The 24,132-nt window shown below is 40.3% G+C and overlaps 4 protein-coding genes and 1 long non-coding RNA gene across 10 annotated transcripts; 2 read left to right on the forward strand and 3 right to left on the reverse strand.

The window, feature by feature from the left end:
• Positions 1-12,612: 12,612 nt before the first annotated feature.
• LOC104787522 (uncharacterized) lies at positions 12,613-13,701 on the forward strand. 4 transcript variants are annotated; one of them, XM_010513140.3, is made up of 3 exons: positions 12,613-13,138; positions 13,229-13,317; positions 13,403-13,701. In XM_010513140.3, the coding sequence occupies exons 1-3, from the start codon at positions 12,901-12,903 to the stop codon at positions 13,454-13,456; spliced, it is 381 nt and encodes a 126-aa protein (XP_010511442.1). In that variant the 5' UTR covers positions 12,613-12,900; the 3' UTR covers positions 13,457-13,701. The 4 variants fall into 4 exon arrangements, with proteins under 4 accessions (XP_010511442.1, XP_010511434.1, XP_010511446.1 ...); XM_010513132.3 differs by having other exon boundaries at positions 12,776-13,138; positions 13,226-13,317; XM_010513144.3 differs by having other exon boundaries at positions 12,776-13,138; positions 13,226-13,317; positions 13,410-13,701.
• On the reverse strand, positions 13,550-14,312 carry LOC147949728 (uncharacterized). Its single transcript, XR_015594973.1, has 2 exons — positions 14,109-14,312; positions 13,550-13,760 (listed from the first exon to the last, which is right to left on the reverse strand). It is a non-coding gene; the product is annotated as an uncharacterized LOC147949728 (long non-coding RNA).
• A 171-nt stretch (positions 14,313-14,483) lies between these two features.
• On the forward strand, positions 14,484-17,449 carry LOC104787546 (uncharacterized). 3 transcript variants are annotated; one of them, XM_010513152.3, is made up of 4 exons: positions 14,484-14,662; positions 14,803-14,883; positions 15,401-15,945; positions 16,082-17,449. In XM_010513152.3, the coding sequence occupies exons 2-4, from the start codon at positions 14,825-14,827 to the stop codon at positions 17,278-17,280; spliced, it is 1,803 nt and encodes a 600-aa protein (XP_010511454.1). In that variant the 5' UTR covers positions 14,484-14,662; positions 14,803-14,824; the 3' UTR covers positions 17,281-17,449. The 3 variants fall into 3 exon arrangements, with proteins under 3 accessions (XP_010511454.1, XP_010511462.1, XP_010511457.1); XM_010513160.3 differs by having other exon boundaries at positions 14,572-14,715; XM_010513155.3 differs by having other exon boundaries at positions 14,572-14,706.
• Positions 17,450-17,477: 28 nt separating this feature from the next.
• On the reverse strand, positions 17,478-18,236 carry LOC104787563 (uncharacterized). Its single transcript, XM_010513168.3, has one exon. The coding sequence runs from the start codon at positions 18,234-18,236 to the stop codon at positions 17,640-17,642; it is 597 nt and encodes a 198-aa protein (XP_010511470.1). The 3' UTR covers positions 17,478-17,639.
• A 4,070-nt stretch (positions 18,237-22,306) lies between these two features.
• Positions 22,307-22,943, reverse strand: LOC104787569 (uncharacterized). Its single transcript, XM_010513179.3, has one exon. The coding sequence runs from the start codon at positions 22,759-22,761 to the stop codon at positions 22,429-22,431; it is 333 nt and encodes a 110-aa protein (XP_010511481.1). The 5' UTR covers positions 22,762-22,943; the 3' UTR covers positions 22,307-22,428.
• Between the last annotated feature and the right edge of the window lie 1,189 nt (positions 22,944-24,132).

Consider the following 24,132-nt stretch of genomic DNA (forward strand, 5'->3'; position numbering starts at 1 on the left):
ATGCCTTCGAGATCCTTCCCCTTAGAGCCGTTGGACAAGTTGTGCAAGTGGGAAGTCAAAGAAAAGTCACATGTGTGATTAAGGAGATGTCACTATCTCTATGTATATTTGTGCATAGCATCCTAGGGAGAATATCCCCTTTGTATCTCTCTATATATGGATTGTAAGTATGATCTAAATAAAGTAAGAAAAGAGTTCTATCTCTCTTTCTCCAACACTCTCTCTCAATCGCTCACTCTCCTCACTCTCTTCCCACTCTATACGACTTCAAACACTTGGTTATACTCACAAATCTTTCTTCTTTAATTCTTACATGGTATCAGAGCAGATTGTTCCTGTTTCTTGACTCCATTTCCATCAAAATCTTCCGCATCAACTCTCTTTGTCCTTAAAAATCTTTGTTATTAAAACTCTCTTTTCTTTTAACCGTTGGACAAACACTTAAACCAACGAGTTTACCATGGAAAACACCAAAACCATGATTGTTCCGGTTACTCTCAAAGGAGAGAACTACTTACTGTGGGCAAGGACCACAAAGACAGCCCTATGTGGCCGAGGACTTTGGTCCCATGTTGAAACGAGCGAAGCTCCAAGTGGTGAGACCACCAAAGACGGCAAGGATCTTGTCGCGGATGAGAGAAACAAGTGGTTTCAAGAAGACCAAGGAGTTCTAGCCATTATTCAAAACTCTCTAGATGCTCCTATCCTTGAAGCTTACTCCTATTGCGAAACCGCAAAAGACCTGTGGGACACTCTCAAGAATGTCTTTGGGAATGTTACCAATGTGAACCGAATCTTTGAGATTAAGAGAGCCATCAACAATCTCAACCAAGAAGACATGGAGTTCACCAAGCACTTTGGGAAGTTTAGGTCTCTTTGGGCTGAACTAGAGATGCTCCGGCCGGCGACGATAGATTCGGCCATCTTGAACAAAAGGCGTGAACAAGATAAGGTGTTTGGCCTACTCTTGACTCTTAACCCTTCCTACAACGACCTTATCAAGCATATCTTGCGATCCGACAAGCTCCCTAGCCTCGACGACGTATGTAACCAAATTCAAAAGGAACATGGTTCCATGGGGCTATTTGGAGGCAAGGGGGAGCTAGTGACCGCCAACAAGGCAGAGGTGGTGTAACGCCCCCGAACCATCCTATGACCATGCAGGCCATCGGACAGCCACGGGACACCACGATGGGAATTGCACTGGGTCGATCCGGTCGAGGGACGGAAGCTGCAGACTTCCCGACCAGTCCTTCCTAGTATAACTCCACCCGCAACCGAGACTACTTAGGCTTTGCAACCCTTGCGGCATGGTGCGTTGTGTAAGTCCGGACAAGACCGAGTATCGTTCGCAACTTGCCAAGCTTTCTCAAAACAACGATTGTATATTACTTCAATAGTTTATTACATTGAAAATAAATCATTAAAGCAATATACAAAGATAGTCGGATATTCTTTCATGAAAATATAGGGTTTTACAATAAACACAAGAAAACCCTATCTGGTATCCTAATGTTTGCTCCAGCTCTAGACTCACTTAGGCTTCCCTGCAAGACCAAAAATAATATCATGAGTAATCTAAGATTACTCAGTGAGCCTGGGTACCCCTTGATCCTAAACAGGATTCTACTTCCCATCCCGACTACCCCAGCAAGTAAAACAAACAAGCAAGGCAAGTCATCAAAGCTACACAACAGAAGCTATAGTGGAAGCACAACAAAACACACAACAAGCGAGTGAGGTTAGATCCACACGACTCAACTGAGACGATCTAGACTCGCAAACCACAGAAAAGACGACTAAAGGAACAAGGACCTCTTGGACACTTTAGACTCTTAACTCCAACACAACATGTAAGGACGACTAGAATAGTACAAGGGACTCTTGACTCATCCTAGACTCCTTCACCTAGGGCCCTTTCTTACTCTTAACCACTTCACTGGTTCCTAAGCCTGGTACACACTTCGCAGGTGCACACACACAACCTAGGCGGTTCATCAGGCGATGGCTCAGCGGGAGACTCGGTTGCAGTAGAGGCGGCAGACAATGAGGTTCCAGCTCGGTTCGTTGAACTCCCTTCCACTCGGTCAGCTTGCTCTAACGGGTTCTTTCCCGTTCCCACAAATTGACTGGATGGGTTCGAATTCTCTCGCACAACCCAGTACGGACAACGGTAGGAAAAGTGTCCATTTCCTCCACACTCAATACATCGTGTAGGCTCTGGAAATATAGGACGGTCTGGTCTAGCCCTCCAACAGTGATTGTTCAAGTGTCCCGGTTCTCCACAGGAATCACACGGCCTCCAATGCCTCATATGGCCTGGGTTCGGACAACGGTAAGAAAAGTGTCCCTGCATCCCACACCAATCACATTCGGCATTCTCCGGTGCCAACATACGCCTTAGCGACGTCCTCCAGCAATTTCGGCTCCAATGTCCCACTCCTTCGCACAACTCACAGTACGGCTGGTTCCTTATGTGCACTTGGTTTGGATAAACCACTCTTTTCCGGGCAGTGGCTCTTACTCTCAGCCGGCCTCTCGGTTGGTAAGTCACTGACCGCGCCTCCGGATTCTCTCTTGCCTGAAACTCTTGGTAAGACATCCGCGGCTTCTTGGAACTACTTTCTCCTTCCTCAAACCTTACTCTTTCTCGGTTCAATCTCCTTAACTCTTCTGGTCTATCGATCCCCAACATTGGATCTCTCGGTTCCCACTCCTGGTCCGCTCGTATCATTCGCAATGGTACAGCTCGGATAGGACTATCGGGTCTTGGTATAATTTGGTTGGGCACTACTTGGTCTGACATCACTCGACTTTATTCACCCTAGTTTCTCTCATCTCGACTTGAACTAGCTCTTGATCTTGCATCCTCTCCATGATCCATGTGGATCTCCCCTTCTCGATCGTGGTCTCTTGGCATTGAGTTTTGGTCATGTCTTGGTTCCACTATAAAATTCGGAATCCCCTCATCATCACTCGATATGACATCGATCACCTCCACAATTCTATCCCCTCTTGCCCTTGGTTCCTCGGACCTAGGGTCTCCATGGTCTGACCTCTCCTCTTTTTCAGGTTCCGGTACAATCAATGCACCATTCTCTTCATCTACTCTCTCTGGCGAGTGCAACTCACCCAACATCAGAAGGATCCTTGCAATCGTCTCCGACCTCTCTTCTACTGGTCGCTCCGCACTGGTACTCCCGGTCTCGGGTGTTATCCCACTCCTACCAGGAGCAACATCACCTTCGGGCGTATACACGTCCGTCAAGAAATCTAGAATCCTCCCGACTGTATCCGGGTATTCCCTCATATGATCCTCCAGATTCGTATTATCACTTTGATCCTCCACCAGATCCAACAACAAGTTTTGTAACTGCTCGGCGAGCTCCACCTCTGCCTTTCCATGCTCTCCGACAGGAATTGTTTGAAACTTTCCTTGTGCGTCCATTCTAACTTGAAGACGACTTGGTTCTCCAATTTCCAACACAATTGTATGATCATCCTGATCTACCTCCACTTCCTCCAATTCATTCGGACACTCGGACGGATCAGTCTCAACAGATACATTATCCTCATCCCCAAGCAAACTCCAATCCACACTCCATGTGTTCGGATTTATTGGTTCACGATCACTCTCTGACTCCGTCGACAAATACCCAATATGGTGCTCACAACCCTCATGTCTCGGCCCCTCATCTCCCAAACCATCCCCGCGGCCTGAATCACCTGAAGACATCTAAAGCCCACAAGAAACAAGGTGAGATACTTAGTATGGACTAAGGTTCACTTAAACTAGACAAGCAAACAACCGGATAAAATTTTGTGTTCTTGCGACTCATTTACTCGATAAAACTTTGAAATGCACAAGTGCTCGCGGGTTCGAAAACACCGCTCTGATACCACCCGTTGTAACGCCCCCGAACCATCCTATGACCACGCAGGCCATCGGACAGCCACGGGACGCCACGATGGGAATTGCACTGGGTCGATCCGGTCAAGGGACGGAAGCTGCAGACTTCCCGACCAGTCTTTCCTAGTACAACTCCACCCGCAACCGAGACTACTTAGGCTTTGCAACCCTTGCGGCCTGGTGCGTTGTGTCAGTCCGGACAAGACCGAGTATTGTTCGCAACTTGCCATGCTTTCTCAAAACAACGATTGTATATTACTTCAATAGTTTATTATATTGAAAATAAATCATTAAAGCAATATACAAAGATAGTCGGATATTCTTTCATGAAAATATAGGGTTTTACAATAAACACAAGAAAACCGTATCCGGTACCCTAATGTTAGCTCCAGCTCTAGACTCACTTAGGCTTCCCTGCAAGACCAAAAATAATATCATGAGTAATCTAAGATTACTCAATGAGCCTGGGTACCCCTTGATCCTAAACAGGATTCTACTTCCCATCCCGACTACCCCAGCAAGTAAAACAAACAAGCAAGGCAAGTCATCAAAGCTACACAACAGAAGCTATAGCGGAAGCACAACAAAACACACAACAAGCGAGTGAGGTTAGATCCACACGACTCAACTGAGACGATCTAGACTCGCAAACCACAGAAAAGACGACTAAAGGAACAAGGACCTCTTGGACACTTTAGACTCTTAACTCCAACACAACATGTAAGGACGACTAGAATAGTACAAGGGACTCTTGACTCATCCTAGACTCCTTCACCTAGGGCCCTTCGATATTCTATTTCGTTCCTCCTCACAACCCATGCTGAAACCTCCCCGGTAACCAGCATGAGCTCCCATGCTGAAACCACAAAGGTAACCAACATGAGATCCACCAAAGTTACATCGTCATGTAACGGTCACACTAATAGCTAGTTAGCCGTGACGGTATCTCGCGTAAGTGATCTTTGAGAACTTCTTGCGAGATACACACACATCTTCGGAACCAGAACTATCGACTACACATCCTCTAGCTAAGACTCAAGAAACGTATGCAAGAGACTTTGCTACAAACACTCACTACCGCCTCAAGCAAGAAAGTCGAGCCAACAAGCAAGAACATTCATGCGGTAGAACATGTATTAATCAACAAGAACATGAATGAAAATTCAAGGATCTTAAGATTAAACCATATGCATGTAACCAACTCAAATCGCTTAGACAAATCACTTGTCTATTCGCATGCAAATAATATGATTTAACCACGTAAATCCCAATCAAACACGCATGCAACTAATTCGGTTTAACACTTAAAATTCTTTAAGTTTACTTAGCATCAAGCTAACCTCAACCGAAATTATGCAATAAAAATTGCAACCAACTTCACCTCCTCTTATGCATGCAACCGATTTATTAAGCAAGACAATGCTAATAAAACAAATCGCTAAATCTCAACATGCATGCAATCCTCTTAACCAAATTTTAAGTTCTCCAACTTACTTAAAATGCATCCGGATTCATTCTCATCCAATCTTTAGGTGAGACCAACTTATTTAACATGCATCTCCTCAATTCGCATTGTGATTTTATCATGAATCCTACCATGACATGCATGCACTATACTCACTTTCGCATGGTGATTCTAACATGAATCCTACCATGAATCGCATGCAACCAATTTAAACCATCTCTACATGCATCTACTCTACATGCCTTACCACAGAACTCACCTTTACGCCGATGATGATATCCGGACTTCACTGCACCACTTGATCAGACCACTCTTCCTTTTGCTCCGACCGCTCACCGCCCTTTGTCTCTTCTTGGTTCGCGACCCTTAGACTCGGCGTGATTCCGACACAACAACCACCTTCTCTTCAAGGATTTCTTCTTTGGTTCTCCCTTAACACCAACAATCTCTCAACACCAACACCCTCTCACGGCGATCTCTCCTTTCTCTCTCTTTCTCTCTCGTTTTTGAGAGAAAAGATCTTTAGAGTTTTTAACAAAGTGGGAGTTGAAAAGCTTGAGAGAAAATGAGAAAAACTTCTCAAATGAAATCGCCAACTCCATATTTATAGGCGAGACTCCTCCTCTATTCTCCTTAGTGGATTTTGACAAGTGTCTTCCTCCTTAGCTGCATGTGGCGCGTGTGTCTCACCGCCCAATCAGCTCGCGACATTCCATCATAAACACCAAAATTCTCTCTGCATGTGTGCATGCAATTTGATGGCCAATTCCTCACGACACAGCCCTTAGTTCCATCCCCATTCTCTCGTCCTTCGTCCGGTGCTCACGTCCGTTTACCCTTCGGTCATCGCTAGGACGTTGTAGGTTCTATCGGTCCTACTCGGACAATCCTCACGGTTCCTTGGACACTATCGGTCCTCTCGGCAATCGTGTGGTGCGTCCGTCCATTCGTACGTACGTCTCGTACAATACATGGTACACGGTACATGGTAAATGGTACATGGTACATGGTACATGGTACATGGTACATGGTACATGGTACCATCGGCCATCTCCCGGTTTTCTCTCTCGGGTCCTTCCTGTCCCTTCCGGTACATCTTTTAGACCGTACTGGTCCCTCGGGTACAACTTGGTCCGTACTGTCCGTTCTGGTACGTCTCGGACCATCGTTCCCGTATGCGCAGTTTTCCGCGTAAACTGCCATCTTCCGATCAACCTTAGAGTTTTGACCGTACATCCGGCCACTCCGGCCTTGGCTCGGTCATCCCCCGGTCCGTACATTTTTCCTCGAACTTTCCTTCGGCCATTCTCCTTTGTTTTTCCTCCTCTTCCTTTTCAAGTCTTTTCCTGGCCATTTCCTCGAACTTTTATTTTTAGATTTTTGCCCTTAGCGAGGGTCATTACAGGTGGCCTCCGCAAACAGAAGCTTCTACAAGCATGATGACAAGAACACTCCATTTTGCAAGCATTGTAAGAAGGCTGGCCACTTCAAGAGTCGCTGTTGGATTCTCCACCCTCACCTCCGCATAAACCGTGGAGGAGCAAGCCGAGGTGGACCAAGAGCTCACCTAGCGCACATGATAGGAGAGACAACTACCTCAACACCAAGTGGCCAAACCCTTGAGGGGAATGGAGCGGCGTTAGCGGCGTCTTCGGAGCTGGTGAGGAAGTCGGACCTTGACGCTCTTATCAAAGCCCTCAAAGAGGCGTCCGGTAACTCTAATCTTGCCTCAAACTCCTCTAAACCTCTTATTATTGACTCTGGAGCATCACATCATATGATTAGTGACTCTAGGTTGATTAGTGAAATTGAACCCGCAAATGGTAATGTAGTTATTGCTAATGGTGATAAAGTTCCAGTTATAGGCATTGGTAACTTGAAACTGTTTAACAAAAACTTTAAAGCCTTTTTCATGCCTACCTTCACTTCAAATTTATTATCAGTCAAGAGAGCTACCAATGATCTAAATTGTTATGCTATATTCGGTCCTAATGATGTTCATTTTCAGGATATTGACACAGGTAAAGTCCTCGGCAAAGGAACATCGAAAGACGACCTCTATGTGCTTGAGGATTTGAACTTAGCTCCTTCTAGTTTCTCTTGTTTTAGTTCACTTATTGTTAAGGCTAATAGTGCTATTTGGCATGCTAGACTAGGACATCCTCACTCTAGGGCATTAGAACTTATGTTGTCTAATGTGTCTTATAAGAATGAAAATTGTGAGGCTTGTATCCTTGGTAAACATTGCAAATCTGTTTTTCCCAAGTCTATTACTATTTATGAGAATTGTTTTGATTTGGTTCATTCTGATGTTTGGACATCTCCTTGCTTATCTAGAGAAAATCAAAAGTATTTTGTTACCTTTATTGATGAAAAATCAAAATATACTTGGTTGACTTTGCTTCCTTCTAAGGATAGAGTTCTTGAGGCTTTTACTAATTTTCAAAATTATGTTACTAACCACTACAATGCAAAGATTAAAATTTTGAGATCAGATAATGGTGGAGAGTACACAAGCCATGCCTTCAAACAATATCTAGCCAAACATGGAATCATTCACCAAACTAGTTGTCCATACACACCACAATAAAATGGAGTGGCTGAGAGGAAGAACATACATCTCATGGAGGTAGCAAGGTCTATGATGTTTCACACAAGGGTTCCAAAGCGTTTTTGGGGAGATGTTGTACTCGCAACATGTTATCTTATCAACCGCACACCAACAAAGATCCTTAACGACATATCCTCATTTGAGGTATTAAACAAGGAAAAACCTATGTTTGATCATTTAAGGGTGTTTGGTTGTGTCTGCTATGTGTTGCGACCAGGTGAACTACGAGACAAGCTTGATGCGAAGACCGTTAAAAGCACGTTTATCAGCTATTCCACTACACAAAAAGGGTATAAGTGCTATGAGCCGGAGACGAGGAGAGTCCTAGTATCTCGTGATGTCAAGTTTGTGGAGTCACAAGGGTTCTATGACGAGAAAAACTGGGACGAGTTTCGCAATCTATCAACCTCACCATCCGACCGGACACAAAACTTACGCGTTATCCTTGAGCGACTAGGCATCGAAAATGATCGGGTCACCAACGAACCGGCCGGGTCAACATCACCCATACACCCTGAGCCATCTACTGAACCTGATCTTGATGCATCAGACCCACCAGCTCATGCATCTCCACCCGAGGAATCGCCTACGGACGACACTGCCGAGCCGCCTCTTATAGATGAAGTTCAGGCCGAGGAACCAGTCACACAAGGAAGTGATGACTCTAATGCTGGGACTATAGTCTCTCTTAGACGAAGCCAGCACATCAAGTTTCCTCCCAACAATTGGAAGAACACTCGCGTCTACTACAACAACATGGCCGTTGCACACCCTATTCAAGCCGTGTGTTCCCTTGCACATTTTCCTAAGGACCATCAAGCCTTCCTTGGCCATATTGATGAAAACTGGATTCCAAGGAACTATGATGAGGCTAAGAATCACAAGGTATGGCGAGAAGCGGTCGATGCTGAGAACACGGCCATGGTCCAAAACCACACATGGGACGAAGCCAATCTACCCAAGGGCAAGAAGGCTGTAACGTCACGATATATCTTCACTATCAAGTATAAGAGCAATGGGGAGATCGAACGATATAAAGCGCGCCTTGTAGCTCGGGGATTAACGCAAACGTATGGGGAGGACTATCTTGATACGTTTGCTCCGGTGGCTAAACTTCATACTGTTCGAGTGGTTCTCTCTCTCGCCACAAACCTCAATTGGGAACTTTGGCAAATGGATGTTAAGAACGCCTTCTTGCAAGAAGAGCTTGAAGATGAAGTGTATATGCGGCCACCACCGGGCTTAGAAGACACCATAGGTCCGGGAAAGGTCTTAAAACTCAACAAGGCAATCTACGGTTTAAAACAGTCTCCAAGGGCATGGTACCATAAGCTAAGCACCACTCTTCTTGACAAAGGATTTTGCAAATCTGAGGCTGACCACACCCTATTCACATTACCAAGCACCAAAGGTATAGTGGTCATTCTAGTGTATGTTGATGATATCATCATCACTGGAAATGACTTGGTAGGTATTCAAGATACTAAAACCTTCTTGAAATCGGTCTTTGATATTAAAGATCTTGGAGAATTGAAATATTTCCTCGGAATAGAAGTTTATAGATCGGATGAGGGATTATATTTGTCTCAAAGGAAATATGCGCTTGACTTGTTGAGTGAGACAGGAAAATTAGGATCAAAAGCGGTGTCAACGCCTCTTGAAGAGAACTACAAGGCCGGAGGACAGGGGGAGCTCGATACAGCTCCATTTAAGGACGTTAGCCTCTACCGGCGCCTAGTAGGTAAGCTTATCTACTTAACCATCACATGGCCTAACATTTGTTTTGTTGTGAACCAGGCGAGCCAGCATATGAAGTATCCTACTGTCCATCACTGGAACATGGTGACCCGAATCCTCAAGTACATCAAAGGCTCGCTGGGACAAGGCATTTGGATGGGGTGATATGTTACGGTTTTGACTCACTTTGACCCTGTTTATTTGATAGTTTTGTAGTTGTTTGAGTCCTTTTCAGGTTATAATAAGAGGCTAGGAAGCTAAAAGCAAGGATTGGAACAGCAGGAGCAATCAGAGCAGAAAGGAGTTGAATTGGAGCAGAAAAGCTGATTTTAGACCCAGGAGCACATGCTCCCAACTCTACGGATTCATGACGACACGTGGCAAGCATCTAGGCGCCGATTCCCTGCCTAATTCCCCTTATTTTGGGTGATCCTTTGTGAGAGAAAGAGAGAGGATATCGATTTTTAATAGGAAGATTTGAATTTAGATTCTTTCCTTATTTTTCTCCACTTGTATGCTATTTAACCTAGGGTTTTTAGGGGACAGAATATATACTTTTCTTTTTGGTTTTTGAGCAACGTTTTGTGAGGGAGAGGAAGAGCGGCCACCTTGTGAAGCATACTCTGAACCCTTTTTATTTTTATGTCATTGAATTTCTCATCTTTTGCTAATGATTCATTTCTCTATGTCTGAGTAGTTTTCTTTGCTAGATTAGGGGGTTTCAAGGGGGTTTCATGGGTTAGCAACAGAACACAAATAGGGCTTTATATAATCGATTGTCTTCACTATTGTTAGTCTTAATGCTTAGGTTGATTTGATCACCCAATCTATGATTCTAGGTTTATCTATTCATCAAAAGTGTAATAGGTTGCTAGAAAAGACATTAGTGGGCAAATTATCCTAGACCTGCGAAAGTTGATGTGTAGGTGATTTGTGAACTTATCATTCCTGTTCTTTAATGCTTGTCTGCGATTCTGGGCTCAAACGACAGTTTAGGGTTTATGGATCGCCGAGCATGTGCTCCGGATGTCTGAGCACGTGCTCCGCGTTTCCGCACAGAATCGATCAGATAGAGTTATTGATGCCACGACAGTGGATCAGTTTATATTTATGTTTGAGTTCTAGACTGGTACTTAATCTATGCCCTGAATAGTTGTTTGGTTGCTATCTCTGAAATTCCCAAGAATTACCCCTGATCTAGTGTTTTGTTTATTGCCTTTTTATACCGTTTTAATCGCTTAATTGTTACCAAAAACCAACTTTGAATTGTCTTAGCTTGAAATTGAACCAATAGAACCATAGAGTAAAACTTGGTCTTCGTGGGATTCGACCCCTAAGTACTACTTCTTTGATGTGCACTTGCAGTAGGAAAATAGGGTTTAAAACTCTGTGTTATCATGGGGCGCAACAAGAACACCGAACTAGTAGGCTATTGCGACGCTGACTATGCCGGGGATTGTGAAGACCGACGCTCGACTACTGGCTACTGCACATTCCTTGGTGGTAACTTGGTCACGTGGAAAAGCAAGAAGCAAAAGGTCGTATCGCTTTCAAGTGCCGAATCCGAATATAGAGCTATGAGGAAACTTACAACGGAACTGATGTGGCTCAAGGCTCTCCTCAAGGATCTTGGAATTGAGTCAACAAAACCAATCACAATGCATTGTGATAATGAGGTCGCCATTCATATCGCAACCAATTCGGTGTTCCATGAGCGAACCAAGCATATTGAAGTGGATTGTCATAAAGTTTGAGAGCAAATCAAGCTTGGAGTGGTCCTACCTTGTCATACCGAAAGCAAGGAACAACTTGCTGACATTCTCACCAAAGCAGCAAGTCCACAAGTGTGTGGATACATTCACTCGAAACTTGGTCTCATGGACCTAACTCGGCCATGAGTTCCTTGCTTGGCACCTACACTCTTTTTCCCTTATGTATAGTTTTTCCCAAAAGGTTTTCTATACTAAGGTTTTTTTAATGAGGTGGGTGCCTATGGTGTCAAGCTTGATCAATGTCTTAAGTCAAGCTTGAAGGCGAGTATGAAACCACCATCCGTACGACCGTACGACCGTCCGTACAATCAACCTAGTGGGCCGTCCGTACACTCGTGAAGCTAACCAAGCTCGGTCCATCAAGAAGAGCCTCCAACGGTCATATGCCTTCGAGATCCTTCTCCTTAGAGCTGTTGGACAAGTTGTGCAAGTAGAAAGTCAAAGGGAAGTCACATGTGTGATTAAGGAAATGTCACTATCTCTATTTATATTTGTGCATAGCATCCTAGGGAAAATATCCCCTTTGTATCTCTATATATAGATTATAAGTATGATCTAAATAAAATAAAAAAAAAATTTTATCTTTCTTTCTCCAACACTTTCTCTCAATCGCTCACTCTCCTCACTCTCTTTCCACTTTATACGACTTCAAACACTTGGTTATACTCACAAATATTTCTTCTTTAATTCTTACACTTTTGGCCTATGTGGTTGTTCTTGGCTCATCTCTGTTTTGATACGTTCTGTTATGTGGTTTTTACACTACAAATCATAGCGTCTAGCGGAGTTAAATAAGAGAGGTGCGTGAGTACGGACTCAACATTATAAGATGTTGACGCTTGTCAGTGAGGTGACTAAGACACTCGTGTCACTTTATTGAAACTTGAGAAAGCTTTAAGATAGATTGAGATAGGGTTTTCATTTTTTTTTTTGTATATTTGTAATTTAATGTTGAAGAATGCATGGAAACGGACCTTTTTCTAACGTTACCACATGCGTCGAAGTATTCCATTGGACACGTTTCAGTATTTGTTTTTGTTATTGTAGACACGTTTCAATATGAAGACAAAACATAACATCAAGAAAAGGTTGGAAACAGAAGTCATACGGATGTGTCATATGTCTGAAGTCAAAAGACCAAATATTTGTCAGTCTGGCAAACTCATAAACTTCCCCTAACTCCTCGGATCTGTCTCATGTCTCTAGATCCTTATTTTTCGCTGCTTTCTCTCTTTTTTTTTCTTTTTTTTTCCATTTTTAGAAAACAGAGTATACAAACAGAAACGCTCACGTTTCTTTTTGTTCTCTTTGTGTGTTCCATACGTGATTTGTTCTCCGTTTGCTCTAAACGGAGTTACAAGGCGGAAGAACCACCGTTGTCTCTGCGGCCGGAAAGACCGAAGATATGGGAGCCGGTGGAAGAACGTTCGATACTGCTCACGTGCTCTCCGCCACGTGGCATGAAAAGCACGTGCGTCCTATAGCCGACGACGACTCTTTCCTCCGGAGAGGCATCGGAGAGCTTCTTTCGCGGTGGGGCGGGCTTCAGATGGCCGTGAAGAATCAATGGGGAGGCCACGATTCTCTCAAGAAATCTCAAGAGCTTGCTCATCATCTTTATCTTCTTTTCTCTCAATCAAATGGTTCGATTTGCTATTTTCCCCTTTTTTTTATTGTGTTATATGTCAAGATCATGAAGATATATATTGATATCGATTATGATATGATAGCAGTGGTTACGGTGGAAGAGATTGAGAATTTGCTACACGAAAGCTTGCTTCTTTCTTTCAATACAGAGATTGAAGATGGCAGCATTGAAGAGGTACCATGCATTTCTTAAAAATGAAGATGATTTATTTGTATATAGAGAGATAGATACTAAACTTCGATCTTGTGATTTTTGTTAGGTAGCAGAACAATTGATGATACTCCATGAAGAACATTTGATTGGGATTCATTAAGCGGTAGAGCTTGAAGCGTATAGATCATTTTAGGTTTCATAATCTGATCTTCCCTTTTGTAGTTGTCAATGTAACATACAGAGAATATGAAAATTTTTGGCGGAGAACAAGATGTTATTAATCAGACATCATAAAATATATGAATATATAGATCATCTATGTTCACTTACTTGATGTAATCATTTGTATTTGTGAATTGTGATGAACAGTTTTCGCCTAATGTAATTTCATATTATACCCGGTAAGACCATCCTCCCTCCATCATGATTGTGGGCATATACCAAGCCCGATCGGTTCTCGAACACTGTGTACAAAAGAACATGTAAATTGTCCGATTTGATGCAACAATATTCATATTGAAACGAAAGTGACACCCAAGATCATATATGACATTAGAAAAACCCAATAAAAATATCATTGGAAAAACAACAATCAAATATCTCGATTGAATTAAGAAGGGTTTTGGGGCAGTCGGTGAAAATCGATACAAAAGCAAAAATAACGAACTGGATTTGTTTTCTCTTTTTCTTAGTCAAAAATTGTTTACAAAAATTGGTCTCTCTCTAACTAGAAAGACACTAACTAGAGATGTTGATTATAAAGCCAAACAGAATAATTGAACGACGCTCTGGATTTCCTCTTTCAATCTTACCTCATCGTTTTGAGATCCTCTTAACCACTCTGAGCTTCTCTTCTTCATTTGACTCGGAATCCACTTCAACCAACGCGCTTTTACTAAATCTTTTACGGATTTGTCTCAAATTCCTTACAGATTCCTCTTTACTGAACTTTGTCTTTTAAGCCCATATCTGGCGAAACCCAACGCCGATAATTACGTTTTTGATAATTTTGTTATTTTTTAACAAATGAAATACTGTTTGACCAAAAAAAACAAACAAATGAAAGGCTGATTTGTCAATTTTGTCTTGACCTTCGAAATGGTGCAAATGAAAAGAATAACTCGCGTGAGAGCGATCACGGTAAATCGGGTAATAAATAAAGTAGAAAAAAACTCACCGTGCAACACGTAATTAAAAGAAGAGGATTTTAATTCCCCCAAAACCTGAACCACACATAAGGGCATATATGTCAATTCGCCGATGCCTCGTTTATTCGTTACATCTTGATCTCTCATCCAGAGTTACAAAATAGCAAAAGGAGAAGAAGAAAGAAAGAGTGAAAAGCTTTAGATCTGCTTCCAAAATTGTCCGTACTGTTTCTTAATCAAGCATAAAGTTCATAACTTTCACGTTTGTAGAGTTGATTTTTCATTCTGAGTTCTGCTTCTTCTTTTTTTTTTTTTTTTCCCTCATCTTTGCGTTAATTGGTGTTTTCTGTATCTGCAGGTAAATTAGGGTTTGAGTGGACATGTCTGCTCCTTTTTATTCTCCGATTGATATGCAAGAGATCGTTCAAAATCCTCCTGGGTACCGTTCTTTTCTCTCTAGCTTTGTTGTAATTGTGAACAAATACTTTTTGTTTTAATCTGGGTCTGTGTCATTTTCTCTGGTTTCTTGAACAAATTAGAGCTTTTGATGGGTTTAGTGTTCGGGAAATGAGAGTTATTTACCTCTCTTAGACTTGGATCTGTTCACAATTCTGACCTAAGCGTCAACACAGTTCTTGAGTTTAGATGAGGCAAGGTTAACAAATTATGTAGAGAGGAACGTTTTTGTCTTTGGGATTAGATAAAGTTAGGGTTTTTATACTAAAGGATTTGCCCTTTAGGGTTGACTGTGGTGTTTGTTTCCTAAGTATGCTTGTTTGAAAGTTATGGTATAATGAAATGTATATTACATTGTTTGTCTACTTGTTTTATTTGTGCTATGGAGAAGTCAAATGATTTGTGGATATGGAAAGGCTTTGAGGCGTTAATGTTGTTTGGTTTTTTTTTTTTTATACCACTTCCTTTTTTCATCTCCTCTAGTGTTAATTTGCATGCAGGTTTGATACGCAGCCAGTCCCAATCAGTACTTACCATGACAATCAACCTGTCCCGCTTTCAACTTACCGTGAAAACGATTCTGATCATCTCGACCCCACTCAGCAAGAGAAAGATGACTTCTGGGAAAACGGTTTCAACAGGGAAGAGGCCATTGAAGATCCAGAGCCCTCTCAGGCAAAGGAGAATGGAAAGAGAAGCGTAGACAACAGCTCCTTCACTCATGGGGAAACCGATCTTAACCAGCTTCCAGCTATTCCCCCGGTTTCAACTGGTCAAGGTCTGCCATATGCTCCTGTTGATTGGCCATGCCCTGGTGATGTTTGGACTTGGAGAGTTGGAAGGAGAGTGACTGCTACTGGGTATCATCAGGATAGGTTTCTGATTCTCCCTCAAAAGCTTCAGCAAAAGAATGTCCCAAAGTCTTTCGCTAGCAAAACCACTCTTGCTCGTTATGTCCAATCGAATTTCCCAGACATGGATGCTGATGCATTCTTTGCATCTTTTAGCTGGAAGATTCCAGCACTCTTCCAACCTGCAAATAAAGGTAAAATTTTATATCTATGCAAGAGAGAGTAAGACTTTGCAGATGTACCTTTCTCATTTCATGGATGAACGTTATCAGTTGATTCGTGTTTTCGTTTAAGCACTGCTAGTAAAACCATCTTTGCTGTCTTTTGTAGTTGATGCTGCGTCTCTTTTTGAGGAGACACCGAAGGAAGTGCAGACCGAGGTTGGCCAGAATGATGAGAATGCTCAGGATGTGAAAAAAGAAGGAAACTCTCGATACAGCCAAAGGAAGAGGAAACCAATGGCGACACAAACATATGAACCTGTTGAAGAGAAACCTAAACCAACTCCCCGAGCTGGCAGCAACAAGAAGAAGAAAGGAGCCACAACTCCTGCCACTGGACCGCAGTCCTCAACCAAACCGAAGTCATCTCGACAATCTGCAAGACGCGCCACGAACCAGCAGCGTGGTGGTGCTGTGGACTTGAACTTCCAGAACGAGGAGGGTGAACCTGCTACTGCACCAAAAACTAGTAACAAGAGAAAGAAACGCGGAGCTAACTACGAGGAAGAAGATGTTTCTATTCCTCATATCTATGTCTCTCCTATGAATGGTGTCCTCGCGGTCTCGCACTCGCCTATCGATGTTAACCCGGAGGAGTTTGACAGCTACCTGAACTCGCTTGATAACCTCATGCAACAGCCTCCAGAAGAGGTTGGGGGAGATTCTTCTGTTCTTGTTAATGTAAGCTCTCCAATGAGAGAATATGAATGGGCTGAAGCTCGAATGAAGATTTCATCTCTTCTGGAGAAGGATTTCACTACTTTGTTCCTCTCCAAGGACGCAGCAGAGATAGCAGCATTGGCAACTAAACTGAGGAAAGATCCAAACCTTTCCGCTGAAGAGATTGTGAGATTGAAGCTGATGGAAGAGATTCCAACGTTTAGCGAAGTGTACCAGGAGAACAAAGGGGTGATTGAAGATGCTGATAGGTTCTTTTCTGCGCTGGAGCTTAACAAAGCCAAGGTAGCATCACTTAAGTACGAATACAGCGACCTGAAGGACAAACTAGGGAGTATCCAGGGGGAAGTCGACACAAACGCTGAGACAATCCGCCAAATCGATGACCAAATCGCTCAGCTTCAAGCTAGACGGTCTGAGCTGAAGCGGTACATCGGGAACAAGGAGAAAGAAAGGGTTGATTTAAGCTACGGTCAGAAAATGGTAGCGAACTCGATCCCAAAACTCGTACAGGAAGTTCAATCAGCGAACTCAAAGAAGCCTGAATGGGAATGTAGGAAGGATAATGCTCTTAAGCGTGAAGCAGAGATCCTCTCTAAGTTCATCCCTCTCAAAGGCTTCTTCCTCTAAATCCGTCCTCGTATTGTATCCTGTTATAAACCTTTAGCCAGTCTTATTGTGTCATAATGTAGCCATTTTGGTTTATGTTGCAAGAAGTCTCTTGAATGAAACTTGTTTTATGTTGTTGTACTATGGAAGAATATCCGTGTAGTTGGTAAAAATCAGACCTTTTCGTCTTCTTGATCTTACAGTTTGAGAGATCAAAAGATTCAATCTTATCCTTTATTTAGAACTGAACTGCCAACAACAAAAAAAACAGAAGGCTACACAAATATTGTAGAAACGAGGAAGATTAGAGATTTGTCTTCTTCACTCATAAACATCCCAAGAGTATCATCATACATTACATAAAAGAGACATTACTTGATTCACTGAACAAGCACTAGCCTTCCACTATGTCCAAAGTCTCCGCCACCACCATCATCATCATCATCATCTTCTTCTGCGTTCTTAGGTACCGTAACAATCAAAGCACCATCAATACAAGCCACAGTAACAAGCTCAGGCCTAGTTGATTCCGGTAACCTAAAACGCCACACGTCAAGCTCTAACTCGTCTAAAGACAAACCCAAAGACGAAGACCCATTAGTCCTCACCACGATTTTGGTTATACCGGGATGAATCTCAACCATATAAGCCCTCATATCTCCATCGCCGTCACAGAGACCTACCGTCTCCGCCACGAATCTGAAACAGTCTTGTCTCTCTTCTACGGATACATCTGCCTCTGAACTTAACGGAAGCTCCAGAACACGGTTGAAGATATGCGGCAATCGCCGGAGATTCTTGCCGGGTTCTCGGGTCGGGTTATGACGGTGATGATGGATCAAAGTGTTGTTGATGTTTCTAGGGATAGGGTGGACTCTCATGGCTTCTGGGTTTGGTTTGTCGATCGATTGGATCAAACTCAGCAACAAGAGATATGAGAAAACTTGTCGAATCTTCTTTATGGGAATCAAAATCATATAGAAAGAACATAAAAATGTTGGATTTGTTTTTTTTTTAATCGAAAGATCGAAACTTTGAGATTGGGATTATAAATGGGGTCAAAGAGATTGAGAAAGTGAAAGAGGAAAGCTTTAAGATTTTGAAGAATGGGGAAGAAGAAGAGAGAGAGAGAGAGAGAGACAAGAAAAAGATTGCGTCTTTCCTTTTTTATGAATGGGTGCGAAGGCGGCAGCAACGGAGGAGGATGATGATGGATCGGAAAATTGTGATAAGGGCATTTCTTAATTTACCAAAATACCCCTCTTTTTAATTGTCATTTTTTGTTATCATATTATCTTCAGTTTTTATTATTATACAACAAAATTGGATTTATGCGATTCAGTTAGAACTCATGAAATTTTGATTGAGGTTTAATTAAAAGGAACAATTAAGCTAATGAGATTCTTAAACAGATAAGTAGGTTTATGAAACAAATTGCCGTTCTTAAGGTTAGAGATTTTTATTTTTATTATACTAAAGTTTAATTGTAGGATAAATTTAAATTCACTTCTCTTAATTTATACTATATTACTATTACTCATCATGTAACCTATATACTGTATGTTTGTTTTTAAGAATTTGTTTTCTAAAAAATTTAAAATTTTGATATCATAAAATTTTGTTTGGCAAGCGCCGGGTGATGGCTGGCTTAAGCTGAATACAGATGGAGCCTCACGCGGGCATCATGATTTAGCTGCGGCTGGAGGCGTGTTGCGAGACTCTTTTGGGTCGTTGGAATAGAGGGTTTGCGTTCAATGTTGGGGCCTGTTCAACACTGCTAGCGGAATTGAGGGGTGTTTACTATGGCTTACACATTGCTTGGAGTAAGAGAGTGTCGAGGCTGGATCTTGAAGTTGATTCGGAGTTGGTGGTGGGTTTTTTAAAGTCAGGGATCTGTGATACTCATCCCTTGTCTTTCCTGGTACGTTTGTGTCATGTCTATATTTTGCGGGTCTGGATAGTCCGTATTTCTCATATCTATAGGGAAGCTAATCGTCTTGCAGATGCATTAGCCAACTATGCTTTTACTTTGCCTTTAGGTTTTCATTTGTTAGAGATCGCTCCGTTTGTTGTGGAGTCGCTTCTTGAAGATGATGTTCGCGGGGTTTCGGCCACAAGAACTGTCCGTTTGTAATTTGTTTATTTCAGTCTGAATAAATAATAAAGAAACCTTGTCTCCTTATCTTCTACCAAAAAAAAAAAATTAGAAGTCAAAAGAACGCTTTAATGCAATGAGATTATATCTAAATATGATACATTGGTAATTTGGTATGTGAAAATAACATATAGGATTCATCCTTATTGTTACAAAAAAAGTTTCATAGAAACAAAATTAAAGAGAAATTAAGAGTTGACGACCAACATATGTGACCAAGTAGGCAAAATATTGTTTTGCTCAATTGGTAGGATTCTTGATGTTTTTCTTTGAACGGTAAACCTCTTTAATCTGCAAATTAATAAATAAATCGCAGTATTTGGACGTCGAACCCTAAATCTCTTGGTGTATAAAACATTCATCAACTTTTGATCAATCATTGGGTAAAAGAAATTCTACGGATATATTATAATTTAGATAATCTATTACTTATAGTTATTGTTGTTAAAGAAAAGTCAGATTTTATAAACTATTACAACAAATAATCTGTAAATTTGCCTTTTGGAATGCAGTAGTGTGTTACCAAGTAGACGATGGTTTAGTGGTTTTAGAAATAACTCAAAATCACTAGTCTAACCTGTTTTTAAGATTTATTTACGTTTTAAACATGATACTATAGTCTTGAATATTAGGGAACAAAAAAAAAATTGGATCATTAAAAACATGTTGGACTATCGCATATTTTGATTTTATATTTAGATATGTCGGAAAAATGAGTTATGTCGTAAAAGTTATACAACTTCAGTTAACGAACAAACAAGTATTTAAGGCTGCTATGATTAAAAAACAGTGTGATTATGACTGTAATAAAGTTTTTGATTGATTACCTCGTATATGTTAGAAGAAAAAGTGATTCGTAGGACATGTGTATATTTAACAAAAAATAACCTTTTCCTTGTTAAACTTTATGATTACAAAAGTTGTCTGTTCCTTGAGTCATTCTTGTAACATGTTTCAAATATGCAGGAGTTTTCTAAAGGTTTTAATTAGTTTACTAACTGAATATAAAACTACTATTATTCGTAATAATACCCTCTATTGATGAATTTTTGATTTTTCGTTCCCATTAATTAATAGATTACTCCTATATAAAGAAGAGTACTTAGCACATGAATGTATTTCATCATATTTGAAATAGGAGTCGTGCAAATTTTCTTATTCAAAGAGAAAAACGCAATGTTAGTATGTTATAAAATATGGTGGATATAACGTAATAGCAGACGTACGGAAGATGGAGACATAAAAATGTTTGGTAGTGATAACAAAAAGATACGCAACAAAACTTCTTTGGTTTTTACCAAAAAAAAACAAACTTCTTTGGTTATTTCCTAATGAGAAGAAGATTTGAAAGAATACTTTGCTTTATTTTTTTTTTTTGTGAACCAAAGTCATTCTCTTTTCCTTTCACCTATTTGTATCCATTAATTAGAAGTTAGACTATATCATTTTGGCCACATAAATTAGGTTTTTGGTTTTCTTTCATCCAAATTTTTATGTATTTGACCCAATTATTCAGTACTTCTTTCTCTTATAAACTCTCAAAAATGAAATTTTTTTATTCTAGGTTTATAATTAAATTTAATCAACGTAAAATATATAAATTTAGAGAAACACGTATCTTGGTTTTCAGTTTTAGCCTTTAGAAAAATATAAAACCCAACTTAAATCTACAGAATAAAACAAAAAAAAAATAAAAAACAAGTCGTATATATGTAACATTGGTATAGGTTGGATGTAATTTGGGGAAAAAAGTATGTCACGGATCAAAATGTTATAGCTAGTCGCAAGATCTTGGATATGAAGTGAAACCAACAAAATCTAAAATGTTCACATGTGTGTAAACAGAAGAAATATTGTCTGAAATTTCCGGTTTTATTTTTGTACTTTACGTGTTCTAAGTAGACTCGAAAACTTTAATTATTTACGTGTTAACATTATACTAATGTTTGCTCTAGATCACAAATCAATTAATCGAAAATAAATATAATCTATTTTATATGATCTATCATATAGAAGGTTCAATGTAAATAAAAGTAGAACAAACACATTTGATGTATTCAGTTCCATTAGATGGAGCTCTTACTCCTAGGCCTCTACTTGATGAGTTCAGCGACAATTGTTGTGGTCATTTATAATAGATATATTTGTTTAGACGAAGCCAAAGCCCATTATCAGCCCAGTTAAAAAGTGTTGGTTTAGCAGATTAAGATTACTCCGAATGGTTTGAGCTCCATGCTAATTCCGAACAACGCCGGCACCCTCCGCGGTTATCGGCGGCATGGAGATTCACGGCGTTATAGTTGATCTTAGTGCTCTGTCCGATGTGTTTATGGAGACTGTTCTGATGGAAATGTTGAAATTTTGTGGTCGAAAGATCCGATGAAATGACCACAAGCTATTGTATGATCAAAATTTTGAAAACTTTAGTTAGAAGTTATTTTGTCTCTTTGTAGATGCTTAGCTTAGAAAATGTATGAAATCGAGAGGACTTCATTAGTGTGTAAGCATCTACAAGAAGCGTTAAAAGCGTTTTAGGAGATGAAGAATGTGATAGTTTGTGTGGAGCCAGAGAAAGGTTAATTAAAGAACTTGTCAATGAGTATAGAATATCTTGGACGACCAACATACTTTAAAATGTCATTAAACTCTTGCAGCGTTACATATATAGCTTGCGACCCAAATGGATAGAGTATTCAAAATCACGAGTTCGATTACTAATTTAGCATGTTATATGGTCTCTCATCTCTGACTGAAAAAGGTTATAGAAGTACGTCTTGGTTACCAAGCAAATAACATAACATGAATTCAAGATTCCTCATGGGATAGTTTTGGCCATGTTAATCAAATGACTAAAGAGATCGAACTAGGTGGAAACTAAATGACAAGACTGTGGGAAATTAATTGATTAGTTTAGTTATAGCATCACCGACCATCATTTATGACATTAAACAAAACAAAACAAAGTAGCATCAAATATTATACATTAATTAATTAGCGAAAAATAGAAAAATGGTTTAGTACAACTTGGTGGTGTTAGATCTACCAAACTTCTTGGACGCAGAGGAAGTCGTCAAGTCACCGGACCTCCTCCGTAGCATCTGCCTCATACCGTCGGCGACATGAACCGCGGGGTTATCTTTTTTAAACTTGCCACAAAACGACACGTGAGCCTTAACGGCTTCATCAACTGTGGTCATCTTCTGGCGGCTCACTTCGTCCCTCACGGCCTCGGAGCAAAGACCACAGAGCCATTTGTTGTCGAAGTTAGATTTGACCGCACTAATGTAGTCTTGTGTGCAGTCTTCCATTAACCCACAACACTCACATCTCACAGATTCTATCTCCATTCTTCACCAAAAAAATAAAAGAAAAAAGCCTATGAGCTTTCAATATGGCAAACAAAACAAGAAGATTGTTTTTTTTTTTTTTTTGGGTGATGGAGAATGGTTTTGTGTTGTGGGTATTGCTTTATATGTTGCAATCTTTGGCCGGCTCTCGACACTTGCAACAATTAATATTATAGTCTAGAGCGAGCGATGCGTATAATTGGGCAGATCATATAGTAATAAATCTAACGGTTACGTACATTGGTTTTATATTTGGATAGTGACAAAACGAAATATCACAAATTACAAGTGATGATCGTATATATTAAAGTTTTGACTAATCAAAGCTTAAAAGTAATATTAGTTTTTTTATGTATAATGTATATGAAAATATTAATATAGTCTAGAAACTGTATGAATCATTGAATCTATATGTGTAGATTTCTAATCAATCACCGTTGTTGTCAGATAAATTTATCGTGGGTTCAGTAACCAATTGCGTAGCCATGTTCGGACATTATTATGGTGCGATCTAAATGGCAATAGAGGAAATAACATTTTGGCGAAAACTCTGTGGGCGTTTTTTAAAAAACTTCAAATCTGTTTACAATTTTACATTTTTGTCTATATTTTGTTAACAAAAAAAATTTTTTTTGTCTGTTTTAAAAAATAATAATTATAAGCAATGTTATTGGTTTATAAAATCAGTAAACACTACCAGAAAACTATAAAATATGAAAGAAGAATTAAAATATTAACAAATTGAAAATAAAAAAGAGAGAGGGTAGAGAGAGAGGAGTTGCCATAATTTGCTCCATGTTCTAAGGGACATGGGAAGGTGGAAATAGAGACAAAGGTGGTTGGATATAGAAGGGTCCATCACCTACCCAATTATAACACACTTCTCTCAATCTCTTCAAGAATTGTTGTATCCACACCACACACAAATACATATGATCCTTACCATTATCTATCTATATATAAACAACACACAGATATATATATATATATATATATATATATACATGAAATATATTCTTCATATATGCTTTTATCAAATTAGTTTCTTGCTGTTAGTACAAAAAAAAAAAAAAGTTTCTTGCTGTATCGTCTATTATCCAAAGCAGAATTTGTTAGGGTTATGACTAGTAAGCTAGTTTTTTTTTTTTTTTTTTTGCTTATAAATCAGTAAGCAGCTTGGAGTTTTATCATTTTGTAAACGTACCTGAATAATATGGGCAGTCTTCTAAAATGCATATATATATATATATATACATCTTAATTAGTGGGAAATAACCGTAACGCTCTTAAACATTCAAGATGAGTCGGGTTAATGATCCAAACACACTCGTCCCCAAAAGAAGGAACAATAATTAAGGGCTATGAGTCTTC

This window comes from Camelina sativa, chromosome 1, assembly GCF_030686135.1.
Source record: "Camelina sativa cultivar CO46 ecotype springtype chromosome 1, ASM3068613v1".
In the NCBI taxonomy this organism is placed as follows: domain Eukaryota; kingdom Viridiplantae; phylum Streptophyta; class Magnoliopsida; order Brassicales; family Brassicaceae; genus Camelina; species Camelina sativa.

Bases quoted from the DNA above. Each gene is read 5' to 3' on its own strand.
- LOC104787563 (XM_010513168.3), bottom strand. From the start codon at position 18,236: ATGATTTTGATTCCCATAAAGAAGATTCGACAAGTTTTCTCATATCTC.
- LOC104787522 (XM_010513132.3), top strand. From the start codon at position 12,901: ATGGGAGCCGGTGGAAGAACGTTCGATACTGCTCACGTGCTCTCCGCC. The intron at 13,139-13,225 runs GTTCGATTTGCT...ATGATATGATAG, and splicing joins TCTTTTCTCTCAATCAAATG to CAGTGGTTACGGTGGAAGAG. The intron at 13,318-13,402 runs GTACCATGCATT...GATTTTTGTTAG, and splicing joins AAGATGGCAGCATTGAAGAG to GTAGCAGAACAATTGATGAT.
- LOC104787546 (XM_010513152.3), top strand. From the start codon at position 14,825: ATGTCTGCTCCTTTTTATTCTCCGATTGATATGCAAGAGATCGTTCAA. The intron at 14,884-15,400 runs GTACCGTTCTTT...ATTTGCATGCAG, and splicing joins ATCGTTCAAAATCCTCCTGG to GTTTGATACGCAGCCAGTCC. The intron at 15,946-16,081 runs GTAAAATTTTAT...TGTCTTTTGTAG, and splicing joins CTTCCAACCTGCAAATAAAG to TTGATGCTGCGTCTCTTTTT.
- LOC104787569 (XM_010513179.3), bottom strand. From the start codon at position 22,761: ATGGAGATAGAATCTGTGAGATGTGAGTGTTGTGGGTTAATGGAAGAC.